The sequence below is a fragment of the Haliaeetus albicilla genome, chromosome 28 (assembly GCF_947461875.1).
Source record: "Haliaeetus albicilla chromosome 28, bHalAlb1.1, whole genome shotgun sequence".
NCBI classification, from domain to species: Eukaryota; Metazoa; Chordata; class Aves; order Accipitriformes; family Accipitridae; genus Haliaeetus; species Haliaeetus albicilla.
In genome coordinates this window covers 10,791,580-10,807,754 of record NC_091510.1, presented here as the reverse complement: position 1 = coordinate 10,807,754, position 16,175 = coordinate 10,791,580, and the positions used below count along the sequence as shown (strand labels likewise).

Sequence of the window (16,175 nt, the reverse complement as noted above, 5' to 3'; positions counted from 1 at the left end):
TCCCAGCTATGTGTGTGGGTTGCTAATTCTGCCCACTTGCTATGGTAGCTTAATTGAAGTTGTGGCCAGTCCGTGTCATCCATTTCTGCATCCATGTGATTCTATTACTAGTATTACTGTGACACCTTTGCGGCTTAGTGTATTCATGGTTTATGTGCCAAGAAAAAGAATTTGTCAGATTTGAGATCTCCATGTGTAGATACAATATGATGGCCTCAAAACTGTCTGAAGCCCATGGATGTGGGAATTGGGATTAGAGATTCTGTCATTACAGTTTACCTGGGTTTCCTGAATTTGAAAGACTCTAGTTTAGCTTATAACCCACCTTTATGCTGTCCCTGTTTCCTCCACAGAGTTTTAAAACATTTTGGTTGGTATGAAAACTATACAGTGAGCATTATGAGCTTCCATTGTAAATATTGATCAGTGGGAGATTGTATTTTAGGTCTTCACCCATAAATCATGTCCTATTGTGTTTCTCTCAGGCTTATGTAAATATCCACAATCAAAACCAGGTATTGAAGTTGGAAACCCACCTCACTGTGTTGATATCCTTCCTCCCTCTACTGACTATTTTGGAGTCTTAGATCCAATTAGGAAAAAGCATATGGTGCCGTGGCTCATTATTTTGGTATTGTTTTACCAAGAGAGCTGCAAGCATCAACTTTCTTGTAATATCCTCCACAAAAATATGGAGAATGTTTATATTAAGAAGATAGATATCTCTGCTAGAGATTTGCAGTGCGAATGAGAGTAATCTGCATAAATAGCATTTTTCTCTGTAGCTCATTATGAGAGTGTACTGTTAATGCAAAAATGACTACTGACAAATACGAGAAGAAACATGAGACAGGCAGGAGCCTCTTAGAGTTGTCTCTAAAAAGTCCAGGTTCTCAACAGGACTTCAAGTAGCTTTTTCCAAGCTGAAGAAGTGTTAGCAGCACTGTCTGTGTCACTTGTTCTGCTCCATTGCATCCTCTTTAAATGTAATGAAGTTATGAAGTTGCCTGGTGGGGAGAGTCTTTTGATTGGTGTTTAGGTATTATACATGAAGATGTTAATGTCTATGAACCTCCCACTTGGAAGGAAGTTTCTAACACTAACTTACAGTTTCCATCAGAGATCAAAGTAATTTACTAACATAAATTATTTATACATAGGGCTGAAAGAAATTCATAATAACAATAAGGCACCTCCATGAGATAATCACCATAGCAGAAGCACTTATCTGTACCTTGTAGCCCTGCAGGGGTTTGTAATTATCTTCTGCAAACCACACCTCTGGTGATAGCTTTTTGTTGCTTCATTGCAGCGCTGCCACTTGCAGTATTTTGCCTGACAAATATTTTTGAAATTAAAAAAAAAAAAAAAGCCAAAAAAACACCACACCAAAACTGAAAAACAGCTTAGGAATAGAAAACTTGTGGCAGTCATGCAAAGAGAAAATGTTAAAAGTACAAGAAATACTAAAGAAATGCAGTTAATACTTTTTTTGTTGTTATTAAAATCTGTATCAAATGTGATTATGTAGGCATTTAAAGAGGTACCTATGCTATTTTTTCAAGTTACTCTCTGGAATGAGCTCGTCATCTGCTGCCTTTTCCCATGGCTTGCTAGTGATCTGTGGAAAACTGGCTGTTTACATGGTGCTGGCTTCTCTGTGCTTCCTGCAGCTAAAATTACATTAAAAGAGGCTAAAAATGCATTAAATGCTCTCATAAAATTACTCTTCTGTGTAGACAGTTGCAGTATTTGCACAGAAGCATAACGTGATTACAGATGGAGAAAGGCTAGTGAGAGGTGATGGTCTCCGTGGCAATAACTGTGTTTGTAAAGTACCTCCTCCAGCCTCTGCTGAAGCACTTGGATCAGAAACAATCCTAACACCTTCTTGTGCTTAATAAACATGCTCTAGTCTCAACACAAGTACCTCCCCCTCCCCCCCGCAAAAACCCCCAAACCAAAAATCCACTCAAAGGAACAATTAGAAGCATGGTATTGATTTAAAAGTACCTTCTAAAATAGATGTTTAGATATTCTGTCAATGAGGTGCATTTCTGAGGAATACAAGGGAATGCAAGTTCCCATGCTGCTACAACCAAAACTCTGCCTAGTGAATCTAGAGGTGAGGGCAGAGCCCTTAAATGTCAGGAGATAGGTGAGCACAAAGGACTCCAAGACAGGGGACTAAAACGAGCTTTCAAATATACCCTCTTTCAGTCTTATTCAGAGCCAACATGAATCAACCAGGCTAATTTAAACCAAGTCTACCATGTAATAGAACAGCGACCGCAGAGAATGCGGGGTGGCTGGGTGAGCTGTGATCATGATAACACAAATCAATAAGCAATTGATTTCTTCCATTCTGAACAAGCTGCAAGTGATAGATCAACTTTACCATTAGCCTAGCCAATATGGACTTCCAAAACCGAATGGCAGGGGAACAGGAGCGTGTTTTGCTGTCACTGTGCTGTTGCAGGCTCAGTTAGAGCCGAGCATGAGCTAGGCAGATTGCACGGCTGAAATCCATATTTCTGTGATCTGAATCTATGATGGGATTTATAACAGTATGTGCAGACATGAAGGGGTAGTAAGTCCTTCCACAGCAGTGCAGTCCATGCTGTGAAAGGCTTCTTAGGTTATTCTAGCTATGAGTTGAAAATGGAAATTTTCTGATATTAGGATCTGTTCTTTTGAGCAAGGTCATAACATCATTATAGCCCTCCTGGGTCAGATAGAGGTCTCTAAGATACTGCTCCCCAACTACCCCCTTTGCAGCCTGAAGAGCCCTAATCTACTTAAGCTGTTCCTTCTGCAGAAGCTGTGTCATATCTTTGATCATTCCTGCTGCTTTTCTTGGAATCTTCCCCAATTCTACCATATCCTTTTTGAGGTGGGGAGGACACCATAAGTTTTCAAGATACCGGCACATGTGCATTCTGACAGTGTTTTTATACATGATACACACATTTAACATCATGAGCTATTTTGTGTTCTCTCTGAGCATTTCCTAACTCTGCATAACTGTGTTTGTTCTGTATGTTTCCTGACCACTGGTGATCACTGAGCTGATGTTTTGTGGGGAACTATCTATTACAATCCCTGGCTCTTGTTCCTAACTTGTAATAATAATTTCAGTGTCTGTCACTTTATAGGTATGGCATTGTTGTTGCAGTTTCTAAGTTGTTGGGTTTTTTGGTTTTGTTTTTTTTTTTTACTAAAAGGAACAATAACTACATAATACTGCTCTTAATATATACTGCTCTGGTCCATTGTTGGGAACAACAAAGAATTCCGCATCCCCAAGGAAGTCTTCTGACACAAGCCCACGTGCCTCTTGATAAGGGAGAAAGGTGTAAATTCTGAACTATAGCTGAGTATCTGGCATAGAATTGTTTAGGTTGGAAAAGACCTTTAAGATCATTGAGTCCAACCATCAATCCAACACCACCACGTCCACTAAACCAAGATATCTTGTATTGTTCGTTTGAATGTTGTGTTTAACAGTAGGAGTTTGAGATGTAATCCTGTTACTTTTCTGCGGGGCTTTCAAAATTGCATTTTTAAAAGGTACAAAAAATGATTAAAATGTAACATCATGTCTTGTTTGCTTTCACAGCAAGAAAAACTGGGTGATATCTGCTTCTCTCTCCGTTATGTGCCTACTGCTGGCAAACTGACTGTTGTCATTTTAGAGGCAAAGAACCTGAAGAAGATGGATGTCGGTGGACTATCAGGTATGTGCATGAAAATCTGCTTGTAGATTTTTGCAGGCTTGTAAAGGCAGAAAATCAACTCATTTTCTACTGGAGATCTCTTGGTTGAGAAGGTAAGGGCTGTTGTTCACTGTCTGAAAAATGTGGTTTGTGTTTTCTGAAAGTTGGGGCATGACTGAGTATATCAGAATTCATTCTAGCTTAAAAAAAGGTATTTTGTTACACATTGCATTCCACTCCAAGAGAAGGTCTGAAGAGTTAAACAGTCAGATGAGAAGCTCTCTGTACTTTCCTTCTCTCCTGTTGCCTGGAGATAAATAAAGACTGTTCAGGCAAGAGGAAAAAATCTGACTACAATTCCTATTGTCTGTTTAATCTCACAAAATGTGAGCATTTCCCTACAATGTTACTGATAATACGTAATAGAGGAACTCGCCACAGGTCACCATGCTGACTGCTGGTTGAGGTGCTAGGATAATTGTTTCTACATCTGAAGGGCTCGGGTGCGATTGCTTCCACGCACAGAGCTGGGAGTGCTCTGCATTCGCGTGTACACCGGCAATCCAAATGACAGTCTTGCGCTTGTGGTAGTCAGTGAGGTTGGTACCTCCACCGTGCTCAGTACCTACAAGTAGTCTTCGCGGCCTTTCCCCGTAGTAAGGCTCTACACACCGTGAGCGAGGTGATGGACGCCCTCTCTAAGGGAGGCTGCAGTCGGCACGTGTGACATCAGGCCTGGGGCTCTCCGGTAGGGCTGTGTCCCACGGTCCTGGTGGAGCTCCAGGGAAGCTGCTGTTCTCTGCTGTGTCTGGAATTTGGACACAAATTCCTGTCTAAATTGCCAGTTAGCTGACACCAAATTAAATAACGTGCTTTATAAGGAGAGGTCTTTCCAGGAGAATTTTATTTTATATACCTTCTGTTTAAAAGAGGCAGTTTCTGCCGACTACTGAGAATGAGGATATTTCCAGCACAGCTCTAGAACTGAAAACTTTTACAGCTGTCATTAACGCACAGATGATGCAATTGCCAATTTTGAATTGGCAAATGGCAATAAAAAAAGTGTTTTACTTTTATTTTCTTATAATCTTAGCACAAGGTAAGAATTATATCCAAAATACACAGAGAAATGGGAACCTGATAAAAGCAAGCCTGAAGGTTTTATTTACCACTTCTGATGAACAATAACAAGAGGACCTTCACAAAGTGAGGGGAAACAAAGTCTCTTACCATTAACCAGTTATCTTTTTTTTATTTTACTTGCTTCTAAAGTCTTCTACTGCACAGCAACAGACATAATAAAGTAAAAGACATCAAAATATTGTTGTCATTACCTCAATTCAAGTCTAGCTTTTTCTTGTCTAAAATGGACACTGGATTAGGACACACCACTAATAGTTTCCCTAATGCTCATACTGAACAAATTGCAAATTAATGTTCTTAAGCACGTTTACTTCCTAATTGTTTTCTAATGAAAGATTAGATTCTTATAATGAGGAAATGTGGGGGTTTTTTGACTGAAGTATATCTCTAAGAGCCAGAGCATCTATATTCTTTTCCAAGCTTTGCAAGAAATGTGATGGATAATGGATACTCGGCTCATAAGAAAAGAAAGGGGCAGGGGAAGCACTAATGAACTGAAGACCTTCTACAAACTTCAGATGGAAAATATAATGCATTGTGTTGGAAATAACTACAAGGAAATGAGTGGGCTTACTCTCCTCTATGTGCTGAAGCACACAGAGGGACATTTAAATATATTTCTAGGGGACAACAGGTTTTGTTCCCCTTTTTTAGGGCATTGCCAAACTAGAAACCTTATGTTCTCTCGGAGACAAACAAACCCAATGGGATACCATGGTTGTAGCTGGAATTCAAAAGTCACTGACAGTGATAAATGGCAGTTAGTACGGTATTCCTGAGGCAGTAATTATAGATGAAATAATGTTGGTTTAAAGTGGATCCAGTATCTTTCATTAGGGAGTTTATCTTTTGAATAAATTATGCAGAAATAACTTTTGAAACCAAGCTGAGATTCTGTTGTCACTATTCATGCTAAATAATACCTACTCTCAAAGTATTCATGCTAAATAATACCTACTCTCAAAGTATAGTACTGCTAAGTGGTAATGAAGCTGACAGGATTTTATCTCGATTAGCAAATGCTTTCCCCACTAGTTTTGTTATTTTCTCTAGATACTAAAATGGCTTATTGTTTTGCAAAACTGGAAGTTTTGCATTGCAGTGGAGGTGGAAAAATGTTAACAATCAAACGTGATCTCAAACTGAATGTTACCTATATACCTCAACAGCACTTGCTGTTACCAAGGGAAAGCCATTAGCAAGATGTGAAAATTACGTAGTTGACACGGGGGGGGGGGGGGAATAATCTTAGAAGTTTGTCAAAAATAGGCAAAAAGTATCTTGTTTTTGAGTTTAGAGTATGTCTTTTTGTTGTTCTCTCCTATTTTGGAGAAGATGCTGGAAAAGCAGAAGACAGACATTTGGAAAGGGCTCTGCTTTCTCCTGCATCCAGCCTTTATGCCTCTCTGTGGAGTTTCTGCCTTGCGGAAAGGAGGAGCGAGCCCTGGCTGCTGCAGGAGGTCTGACGGTGCTGCCAAGCAGTCGCAGCACAGCGGCAGACGACCTTGCAGTTTCCTTCTGGCTGCTGCTCTCCACATCTTGGCTGTTACTGCTGCTAGTAAATATCTGCTATCCCTTTGCACCTCAACGATGTGGACAGCTTTAGAACGTTTATGTTATCTTCAGTCCCGCTACAAAGAACCAGTCACTCTGGCTCAGTAGTCTTCTGAGCTTCTATTTAGAAATTTATTAAATCCATAATTGTGCTCAATCGGACTTAAATACACGCTTGATTTTTAACATGTATATTTATGTTGTGCAGCTGGAGAGCCCAGTTACAAAAGTACCTGTCAAAAGCAAGAGGCCAATCAAAGTAGATTGAGAGTACTACCTTTCCTAGCTTTTCTACAGGGCTTCTACTGGTGAAACCTTAATCCTGCTAGTCAGCGTATATATCCTATTCAAAGGTTACTACAGTTGCAAAACAAAAAAAAAAACAACAACAAAAAAAAGCCTTTATCTCCAGCATTTTGAACTTTTCCATAAATTTTATTAGTAGTCAAAAGCCAAGCACGAATTACTTCGGAAACAGACAATAAAAGACAACAGACTAATCATCAAATTCATTAGGCTCCTTGTAACAAAACCAGATCACCCATCTGAGCAATAAACTCCCAGGTCTTAAACTTAATTGCAACATCAGGCTGTGACTAAAGCAAACCTTGGCTCAAACACTGGAACTGTTCAGCCTGAGCTCATCAAGTCACCACAACAAGTGGAAATTATTACTTCTGGTGAGCAAGGGCCTCTGGCAAACAATTATGCATGTTTTAAAATGGCATTTTAATTATTTAAATTATATTCAAATGCATTTTTAATGAATCTGACATCTGGCAGGTGATATGTAGGAATGTAAGCTATAAAGAGATTATTTTTATTTGTCTGAATTTGGTAAACTCGAGTTACATGGCTTTATAGGTATCCTTCACCCAAAATCTCTATGAGACTTAGAAGCTTAGGTCTTGCAGCAAATCAAGGGAACTTAGCCTCCCAAGTCACTGTGGTGTTTGGGTTTTTTTAATTTCATTTAGATGATTTGCAAAATTGGAATATTTCGAAACTAGTTTGCAGTTTAATCTCTCCAAACAGGCCTTAGAGACGTAGCCTGACTAATTCCTCGATAAGCGCACAATGCAGCTCAGGTATGCCAGTCGGTTCACAAGGGTTGTCTATGAATTATGATACTTCATTCAGGTTTACGATTACTTCTGCTCCAGAAAGAGGGCAGGAATTATCTGCAGCTCCCCTATGAGATATTCATTTAAATCAAACTGGTAGTGATTTCATATACAGATTTAAATGAGTATGAAACTTCATCTAAATTAATTTTAATCTTGTTTTCAATTTGTAGTTTTTACTTATTTTCTAAAGAAAAATGGTGGTTTAACCCTCAGCACATCTGACTAGCAGCTAAATATGGTCTGTGCAATAAATACAGTGCTTCTTATTACATAGGAAAATTCCCAATATTAATACACATTAATGCAGGTAGTTCTATAGATTTCCATGTGTTCAGTCATACCCTCCATTTGTATTCATTTTTGTTCCTAACATGAAATAAAAGCTTTCATTTCAACTTTGAACAGCTTTCCCTGCATTGACCAAGCCAATCATTGAAATAAATTATCTTATTATATTATTATATAATAATATTATAATAGATATGTTATTATAAATACCACCTCCACTGCAATGCAAAAATTACATTGAAAAGCATTTTGCCTCTGAACCTTCAGAAGGAGCTGGGGCTGGCACCTGGACAGGCTGCTGTTGTGGGTGTTTAGCTACCCAGGCCCTTTGGCTTAAATGCCTTTTTTGTTTTGTTTTGTTTTGTATCAAAAAGTCATCTCTTAGTAGCTGACAATATGTGTAAGCCTTAACATAGCTTATCTTTTCAGGATTAATTTCAGTATGTTTTTTTCCTTCTAAATATCTTTGAAAGCTAAAATGTGGTTTTGTTCTCCGTGTATTATTTTAGTGTGCTTAGCTTTTAGGGAATCTAATTACCAGGAATGTATCCTAGTAGCAAGCAGTATACTCTCCCCTTATCTCCTCAGCACTGCTGTCTCTCACCACTCCCCCCCTCATCAGACTGGGAGTTCCAATGGGGAGGAGATGCCCTAGCTGGCATGGGCTCAGGTATTGCCTTAGGAACTGTTGCCAAGTAGCAAATACTATAGCAGACCCTAAACTGTACCTATTTATGCCAAATTAATGGCTAGGAAGAACTGCAAGAAGAGGATTGTCATAGGATCCGTGTGCTCTTCCTTCTGCAGAAAGCTGCACATACAGCCGTGAAGAGAAAGCGGCCCATAATCCAGTCCATTATGTGTGAAAGCTAATCTCAATATTTATGAGTTATAAATAGAAAATACACAGCACCTCTTTGTATCTGCCAAGCAAATACTATAAATCAGAACCATCTCTAGGGACCAAATGGTACTATAGTAGAAACAAAGCTAGTTTTCTACAATTAGACATTTATTTTAAATACTGCATTCAAATTCAAAAAGCTTGGTTGGATGTCTTAGAAAAGAATTGAAAAATTAAAAATTGTTTAGAGACCAGCTCTTTGAAGACAGTGAATGCTCATGAATTATGCAGTCAGAGCATTCACTTTAATAACTTCATTAAAACATAAGAAACCTTAAAAGCTAGCTAACATGAATGCAATATTATGGGAAGAGAAATACACCATTAGTGCCATGGCCTTGCTATAAGCCATATTGTAAGCATAACTCAGTGAATATTAAGGGAAAAGAAAACAGCCTTATTAAAAGACAAAAGTAAAAATAAACAACAACCACCACCACCACAACAGCTGCATTTGCAACTAGCGTAATCCTAAAGAATCCAACAGAGATCAGTAGCAACAAATATTTTAAGATCTCTACTTACTGTGAGGATTTCTATAACATCTAATATCTCAGTATCTTTACTGTAATACACTGGGAGAACTTCCAACAGTAGATGGCTGCAGCAATACATCTCTCTAATGCTTGCAAAGCAGCCTCACGGTATCACAGTAAATTCGCTGTGGGCTCCTACAGTGGTGATGGAATTGGTCACCAAATCTCCATCATGCTAAAATCTTTCTTTCCTGCCTGAAAGAACATTCCTGTTGGTGACATCTTCCCAAAGACTGGGCAGTAGGGTGGAGGGTTTTGTCTGAAATGCTCCTCTTTCAATGGGTAAATAAGGTCTTAGGGAGTCGTTTCTTCTAATCCCAGCTCAAGCCTTCCACATCAAACCACCTTCTTCCTCAAGTTAAAAGCTGAAGAAGGGAATTCCAACATCAAAATATACTCCAAATTACAATGTATTCATTGTAGAATCTATGTTAAAGGATACATAGAGTCTCATATTCCAGGCTATTTTGGAGAGTCTTATGAGGAAGCTGTCAGGTAATTGTCCATTTTGGAGCAAGTACGCAATTTCCATGGAATCATATGCTACAGGGTATTACATGCAATAATATATTGTATAAGATGTGGTGGTTCCTACAAAGAAGCAGAGTCAAATTGTTCTGCTCTTCTTTTTCCTTCTATGCTTAAAATAAGGCAAAAGAGATTGTGCCTGCTGATTACCAGTGAAGTTGTACCAAACCTGTAGGAATTGCTCTCGGAACCTTTAGGACAAACATTGGAAAAAGCTCCTGGGCTCGGGAGGTGTTTGAACAGCTTCTTGATTTGAGAAAGGAAAGAAAGCTTATTGTACGTGTACATTTCCTTAATCGTACACGCTGACCAAAGGTGCAGGAGGTCAGCACCCAGCTGTGTGGACTCTGCCAGCCAATAGTCATAATCTTCTGGCATTGCTGTTGATTCCTCCCCACCCTCCCTTCCCCAAAACAGAGCCGGAAGACTTCTTATTCTTTGATTTGAATAGCCACATCTACATAATGCATTTTGTGTGTGTTTGCATGCGTGCTTCTTTCTGATTCAATTACAGTCTGGTTTTATTTGGTTATGCAGTCCCAAAGCAAGTGTGAAGATGTGTGGTGGTGTGGTTTAGCCCCAGCCGGCCGCTCAGCCCCACACAGCTGCTCGTTCATTCCCCCTGGGTGGGATGGGGAGAGAATCGGAAGGGTGAAAGTGAGAAAACTCGTGGGCTGAGATAAAGACAGTTTAATAGGGAAAGCAAAAGCTGCGCACACAAGCAAAGCAAACCAAGGAATTCATCCACCACCTCCCACGGGCAGGCGGGTGTTCAGCCATCTCCAGGACAGCAGGGCTCCAGCACGCCGAATGGGGACTTGGGCAGACAAACGCCATCACTCCCAACGTCCCCCCCTTTCCTTCTTCTTCCCCCAGCTTTATGTGCTGAGCATGACGTCCTATGGGCTGGAATGTCCCTTGGGTCAGTCGGGGTCAGCTGTCCCGGCTGTGTCCTCTCCCAATTCCTTGTGCCCCCCCAGCCTGCTGGCTGGTGGGGTGGGGGGAGAAGCAGAAAAGACCTTGACTCTGTGAGCACTGCTCAGCAGTAGCTAAAACATCCCTGAGTTATCAACACTGTTTTCAGCACAAATCCAAAACAAAACACAGCCCCATACTAGCTACGGTGAAGAAAATTATCCCAGCTGAAATCAGCACAATGTGTTAATTACTCATATGAAAATGAGATGGTTAATACTTCAGGTTTTCAAGCTCTACCAGAATTTCATAGCAATGTGACTGGCTGTAAAAGGGATGTGGAAATACTGTAGATAGACTCTGGAGTCCTTAGGGAAATTAGTCAGTTCTCTTACTTGTAAGTTTAATTTATTTTTACTCTCTGAAAATTGCAGCCTATGTCTTTCCTTTTAATGGGTCTGAAGAAAAAAATTAAAAGATGAACTCAAAAAGAAAATGTCTTTTTTCATCTCTATAAATACAGTTTAGATCAGTGCTTAAATGGTCACAAAAAGTGAGGAAAGTATAATTGAGGGTACTTCCTTTACAGGACTGTGTAAAGTCATACAGGTTTTTAAGATAGCATGGGAAGCATTTTATTAGCACTGTTACACAGTTGAAGTTTGATGAAGTTTATAGGACTTTCAGATAGAAACAACTTTCAATTCAAGTTTATACGTTAGTTTAAATCCCACATGCCTTTTTTGTTTGTTTAATCCCATGTGGGCAAGAAAGATGATTAGTTTCTGCTAGGTCCTTATGTGGTTACTTCTTACAGGCCTCCTGGCTGTTTCCAACATGTAACTCCTTTGTGTGCACATCTCAATGGAAAGAAACATTGCACAAATTAGACCCTTGGTCCTGATCTTGAATTATCCCTGAAGGGGACCGGGGTTGTGTGCTGAGAAGGGAACTGCACGTCTCCTCTAGTACACTGTGCTGAAAATACGTCTGTGACAACAGAGAAAGTATATACTTCAGTGTAAGGAAAGAGGAAAACAGGTGCTTCTCGTTCTTTGTCAGTATCACTACTTTACCTATATTCTTTGTGGTGATAGTTGTTCAAGTCTGTTCACACATTTGGCAAGTGAAGCTGTCCGCTGGCAGCTACGAGGTGCTTGCTTATCATTCAACAAAAATGGAAAGGAAGTTTTCCCATTGTCAATTCCAAAATTTATTTTCCAAAACCTTTCTAACTGAAGGTGGAGGTCAAGTCCTGCCCTTTCTAATATTGATGCAGTTCCCCAGAAAGGTCCCATTACCCTTCTCGAGGTAACAGAAGAGAAATATAATCTTGTTGCTGATTGAGACTGAGGTGCCAACATTCAGTTATTCTCACGGTGCCTTTTGTGTGTCTCAGGAGAGTGATATGAATCTCAGTGGGATTCTTTTTCCAACTATTTTATCCCTCACTTTACTTCCGTGGTGCTGTGGATGAGGTAGAAAAGCCAGCATTTGGGCCCTGTTTCTTCCCACCAGCACAGGCCACCCTGCCTTAGAGCCACCTTGTTCTAGTTGAGTCAGTCATGGGGGTTTGATTAACTGCAGATTACCTGCCAACAAGGTGGAAAAGTGAAGCCCAGAAATGCCACTTTTCCCTTGTAAAGAAGTTCCTGTGTGGTGGAGGTGAGAATTTATCTGGGTTTAATTCCTAGCTCCTGTTTTTTGTGCTTTTATTGGCTGTGAAAGTCAACACTGCAGTTGTCCTGTCTTCATGAGGGTCTTCTGTATCATCATTAAGGTGTCTTTCCATCTTCTTTGTAATAAACTGAATAACTGAGCTCTTCAGGCATAGTTTTCTGCGAAACTTTCAGATATGTTGAAGGGGAAGACAAGTCTGGGTATGAGTGAAGTACCTACACAAGCAACACCTTTATTTAGATATTTAGTTTATCTAGGACACCTAACCTGCTAGGTAATTGTTTTACAAAGCTAAAGGTAAGAGAGCAATCTGGTCTTTTTTTTTTCTCCCTTAGCAGTATGATTGGTTTTAAACTAAAAACTGTGGGGTTTTTTCCTCCATTATACTAGTCTTGTTGATAAGATGGTGCCAGATGTGTTTCTCTCAACTGATGCATCTATCACCAACATAATGCAATAGTAAAATAGGTAATATGGAGGGAGCATCTCCTGACATTTTATGGTAGTTAGTGCAGTGACTCTAGTCCATAGGAGATTAAGTTTTTCTTCCTCTTGTGTTTATTAAGCTATCTTTTTTCTGTCTTGATGAATATGCTATTGCTCATTCCCCACATGAGTTCCTTTTGTTTCTGCTGAGCTGTCTTCAAGTTTACAAATAGCAACACTTTTTACTCTCTTTAAATCAAAGTAATTTATGTGTAGGGGTTTCTTGCTGCATCCCATCACGTTAGTATTAATGTAATAATTATTGAATGGTAAAATATATAACTCTTATTAAGGAAAGACACAAATAAATCACAGATCACATAGCATCTGTCCAGTATGCATGCCACCAGACATAAACTTCTTTATTTGACTGCGAAATTCAAATGTTATGTAAGACAATTGACCAATGTGCAATGGGTAACATTTAGAGGTTTTCTTGCAAAACATGCCTAAAAGGAAATCTGTCATAAAGCATCCCACCCACTGCAAAGCTCAGCTGTTTTCTACTTTTTTTGTGAAGGCAGGAAGGAGGATTTGTAAGCTCTGTATTGTGAGCTTTGTCACAACATAATAATCTGTCTCAGATTTGAGTTGGTCGAAAACAAAGTAAAGATACAGTTATACGTTATAAAACTGTGCATGATCTAATAGTAGGCAGAACCAAATTTTAATTCCTGTCCTGTAAGTAATGACACATGAGGATTTTGGGATCTAAATGTAATCTCTGCAGCTCAGCAGCATCTCTGTAGGGATTGCTTCAGGTCAGAGAAGTAAAGGGTTCTGTTTAATCTCAGCTATCAAGCCCAATTCATGGGACCTCGTTTTCTTCAGATTGCCAGCGGTATCACAGAACATTTTACATATACAGGTCTGCAGGTTAAATCCACCTTTCCAGTGAAGAGAATATGATAATGCCCTGATTGAGCCCTAGTGAGAAAGCATCTTAAAATCTGTTTGAGCCTCCCCAGAAATCTTTGCAGTACTGCTGGCTCCAGGGCCAGTCTCATTACAACATTGTTGTGAGGGGATGCGTTCCTGCAGCAAGTTCCAGGAAGCTGAGTTGAAGTACTCGGCTATATTGGTTTCTTCCCATCAGCAAACCATCACATGCTTGTCAACAGTTGAGGGATGCTAAAAGTAGGGATTTTGAAAGCAGGCAACATAACGGGTTTTTTAAGTTCAGGAGCCCTGGCTATGTGGGATGTGAAGAAATGCTTATGTAAGGATGTGACAGCATCAGCAAGTCTTGTGCTGCAAATTGTTTCAGCTGGTTGGCAGCTAAGTTAATCTAGTCTGCTCCCTCATGGATAAAAAAATAGAGGGGGGAATGTTTAATTAAAAAGAAGTGCATGTTACTTTACAAATAAGGTATTTGGGATCTGAATCTGGAAAGTTGTGGGAGCAAAGGTGTTTCTGGGAGAGGTTTCTGCTGTTGTCATTCAAAGTCACTTTCACTGGGGCTAAGCAAGCTTAAAGGGTATCAGACCAAACTCCTTCGTGGATGGTGGAAGTCAGGGACTGGCTTAGCCATTCCTGGAGACGATCCAGCGCTCCCCATTGCTGAGGAACATCTACTTGAGGAAGTTACTGTCTGTCTGGTGGTCAGGAAACCAGCACTTGACAAGAACAATCTTTCCATCTGCTGCTCTGCTCCGTCTTTGTGTCTGGTAGTCCCTGTGGGAGAGCAAGGCAGTGACTTCCTAAATTGATTCAGTTCTTTGACCTGGATTAGTCAAGAAATAGACCTAAGTATGAGACAGATGCTGCTTTTGTCTAATCTGGGCATGGATTGCATCTTTTTGATCAAGGTTTGAAAATGGAGTAGTATAAGAGAATCCACACCAAAGCGTAGACAATCATTTGTTCATAAATGAAATTATTCACATCTTCCATATACACCAATGCACACTTTCCTTTGTGTAACTACTATGTTTACGATATTATGAAATACCAATTGCTGTAGTGTCTAGGTATTATGGTCCTCAGCTTCAGGTTCCATGAGGTAGCAGGGGATATACACCTGATAGCTTTTCAGCCTTGAGGTAGGTTTTGCACTGATGAAATGTTCCATTGCATTAAGAGTTGGCAAAAGCCCAAGGCCAACAGTAGTCCTCTGATAATTTAAAATATAGTTCTGTGAGCAGTGGAATTATAAGGCATGATTTCCTTTAAATTTTGGAGTGTCACTGGGTATTCTGATGTCTAATAAAATACGTGCTTCAATTGAAACTTTTTTCCCACAGTTTGAACATCCATAATATCTCTTTCACACATGTATTTTCTGGTGTGTAATGAGAGGTGAGACCATGTTGCAGCTTTCACCTCATATAGGGATACTTAGTAGGCTCTTTCTATTCCACCTGGCTGCCTACTTTCACAAAGCTTGTAGGAATTTAATATTCTTGAGAGACCTGTGATCATGTCAAGTTTGATTGACACTGGCCAATATACTAAAAAGGTATGGAAAGGGGGCAGTCAGTCACCAGGCTGGTACTTGCACACAAAGAAGACAGAAAGATTACCTACACTGTGTTTCCTTGGGAACCCAAACAAAAAGAAATGTACTTTGTTTCATTGCAAATCCAGTGACAAACATGCTTTGATGATTCATATTTAAATCTATTGTCATTTTCTTGCCATGTGGTGTTTTTTTTCTTTCTTTCTGATCTCTGGATAAAGCAAATGAATACTTTTTTAAATCTAGATAGCTGCTCCAAATCATTCCATTACTTCCTCTCTAGTTTTAATTGCTTTCCATGCATAGGAGAACCTGAATCTGAATAACCTAAGCCATACCCTGATGTTAGAAAACAAATTTTGGCTCTGTTGGCTGTTGGCATCATACTTCAGCAAAGAGCACGGTCCCCAAGCATTCCATTGCTGTGCATTTGCATAGAGGTTTGTTTTCTGCAGAGCAGTCACAGGATAAGCACTTTGGCTTTTCTTGTTTACATGCTGTTTGCTGTATTTTCTCTTTGTTTACAATTCCAGCATATTTGAATCCTGATAGGTTAAATGGAAGGGAAGACTAGCATGAGCCAGAGTGCTGCTGCCTGACCTACCCAGCACACGCATCTTGCTTTTAGAAAAGCCCAGTCATTTTTCACCAGCACTTTGAGGTACATTCAGATCTGCTTTGGCATCTGTCCAGCCCTGCACAGTATCAAGCAGGGGACATCCTGTCTGAGAGAACAGATTGTTAGTTCAATTATATTCCCGAAATTGAGTTAAATTTCCATGAAATCTGCTTCAAATGTGAAGAACCCTGGGGGAATGGTTTTTTGTTTGTTTGTTTGAC

General features: G+C 39.8%; 1 protein-coding gene across 1 annotated transcript in view; it reads left to right on the top strand.

Moving 5' to 3' along the window:
- The window catches only part of SYT1 (synaptotagmin 1), a 356,785-nt gene that overhangs the window by 297,232 nt on the left and 43,378 nt on the right, over positions 1-16,175 (top strand). Inside the window, 1 exon segment of the mRNA XM_069773427.1 lies at positions 3,620-3,737. Coding sequence (XP_069629528.1) covers positions 3,620-3,737 — 118 coding nt within the window.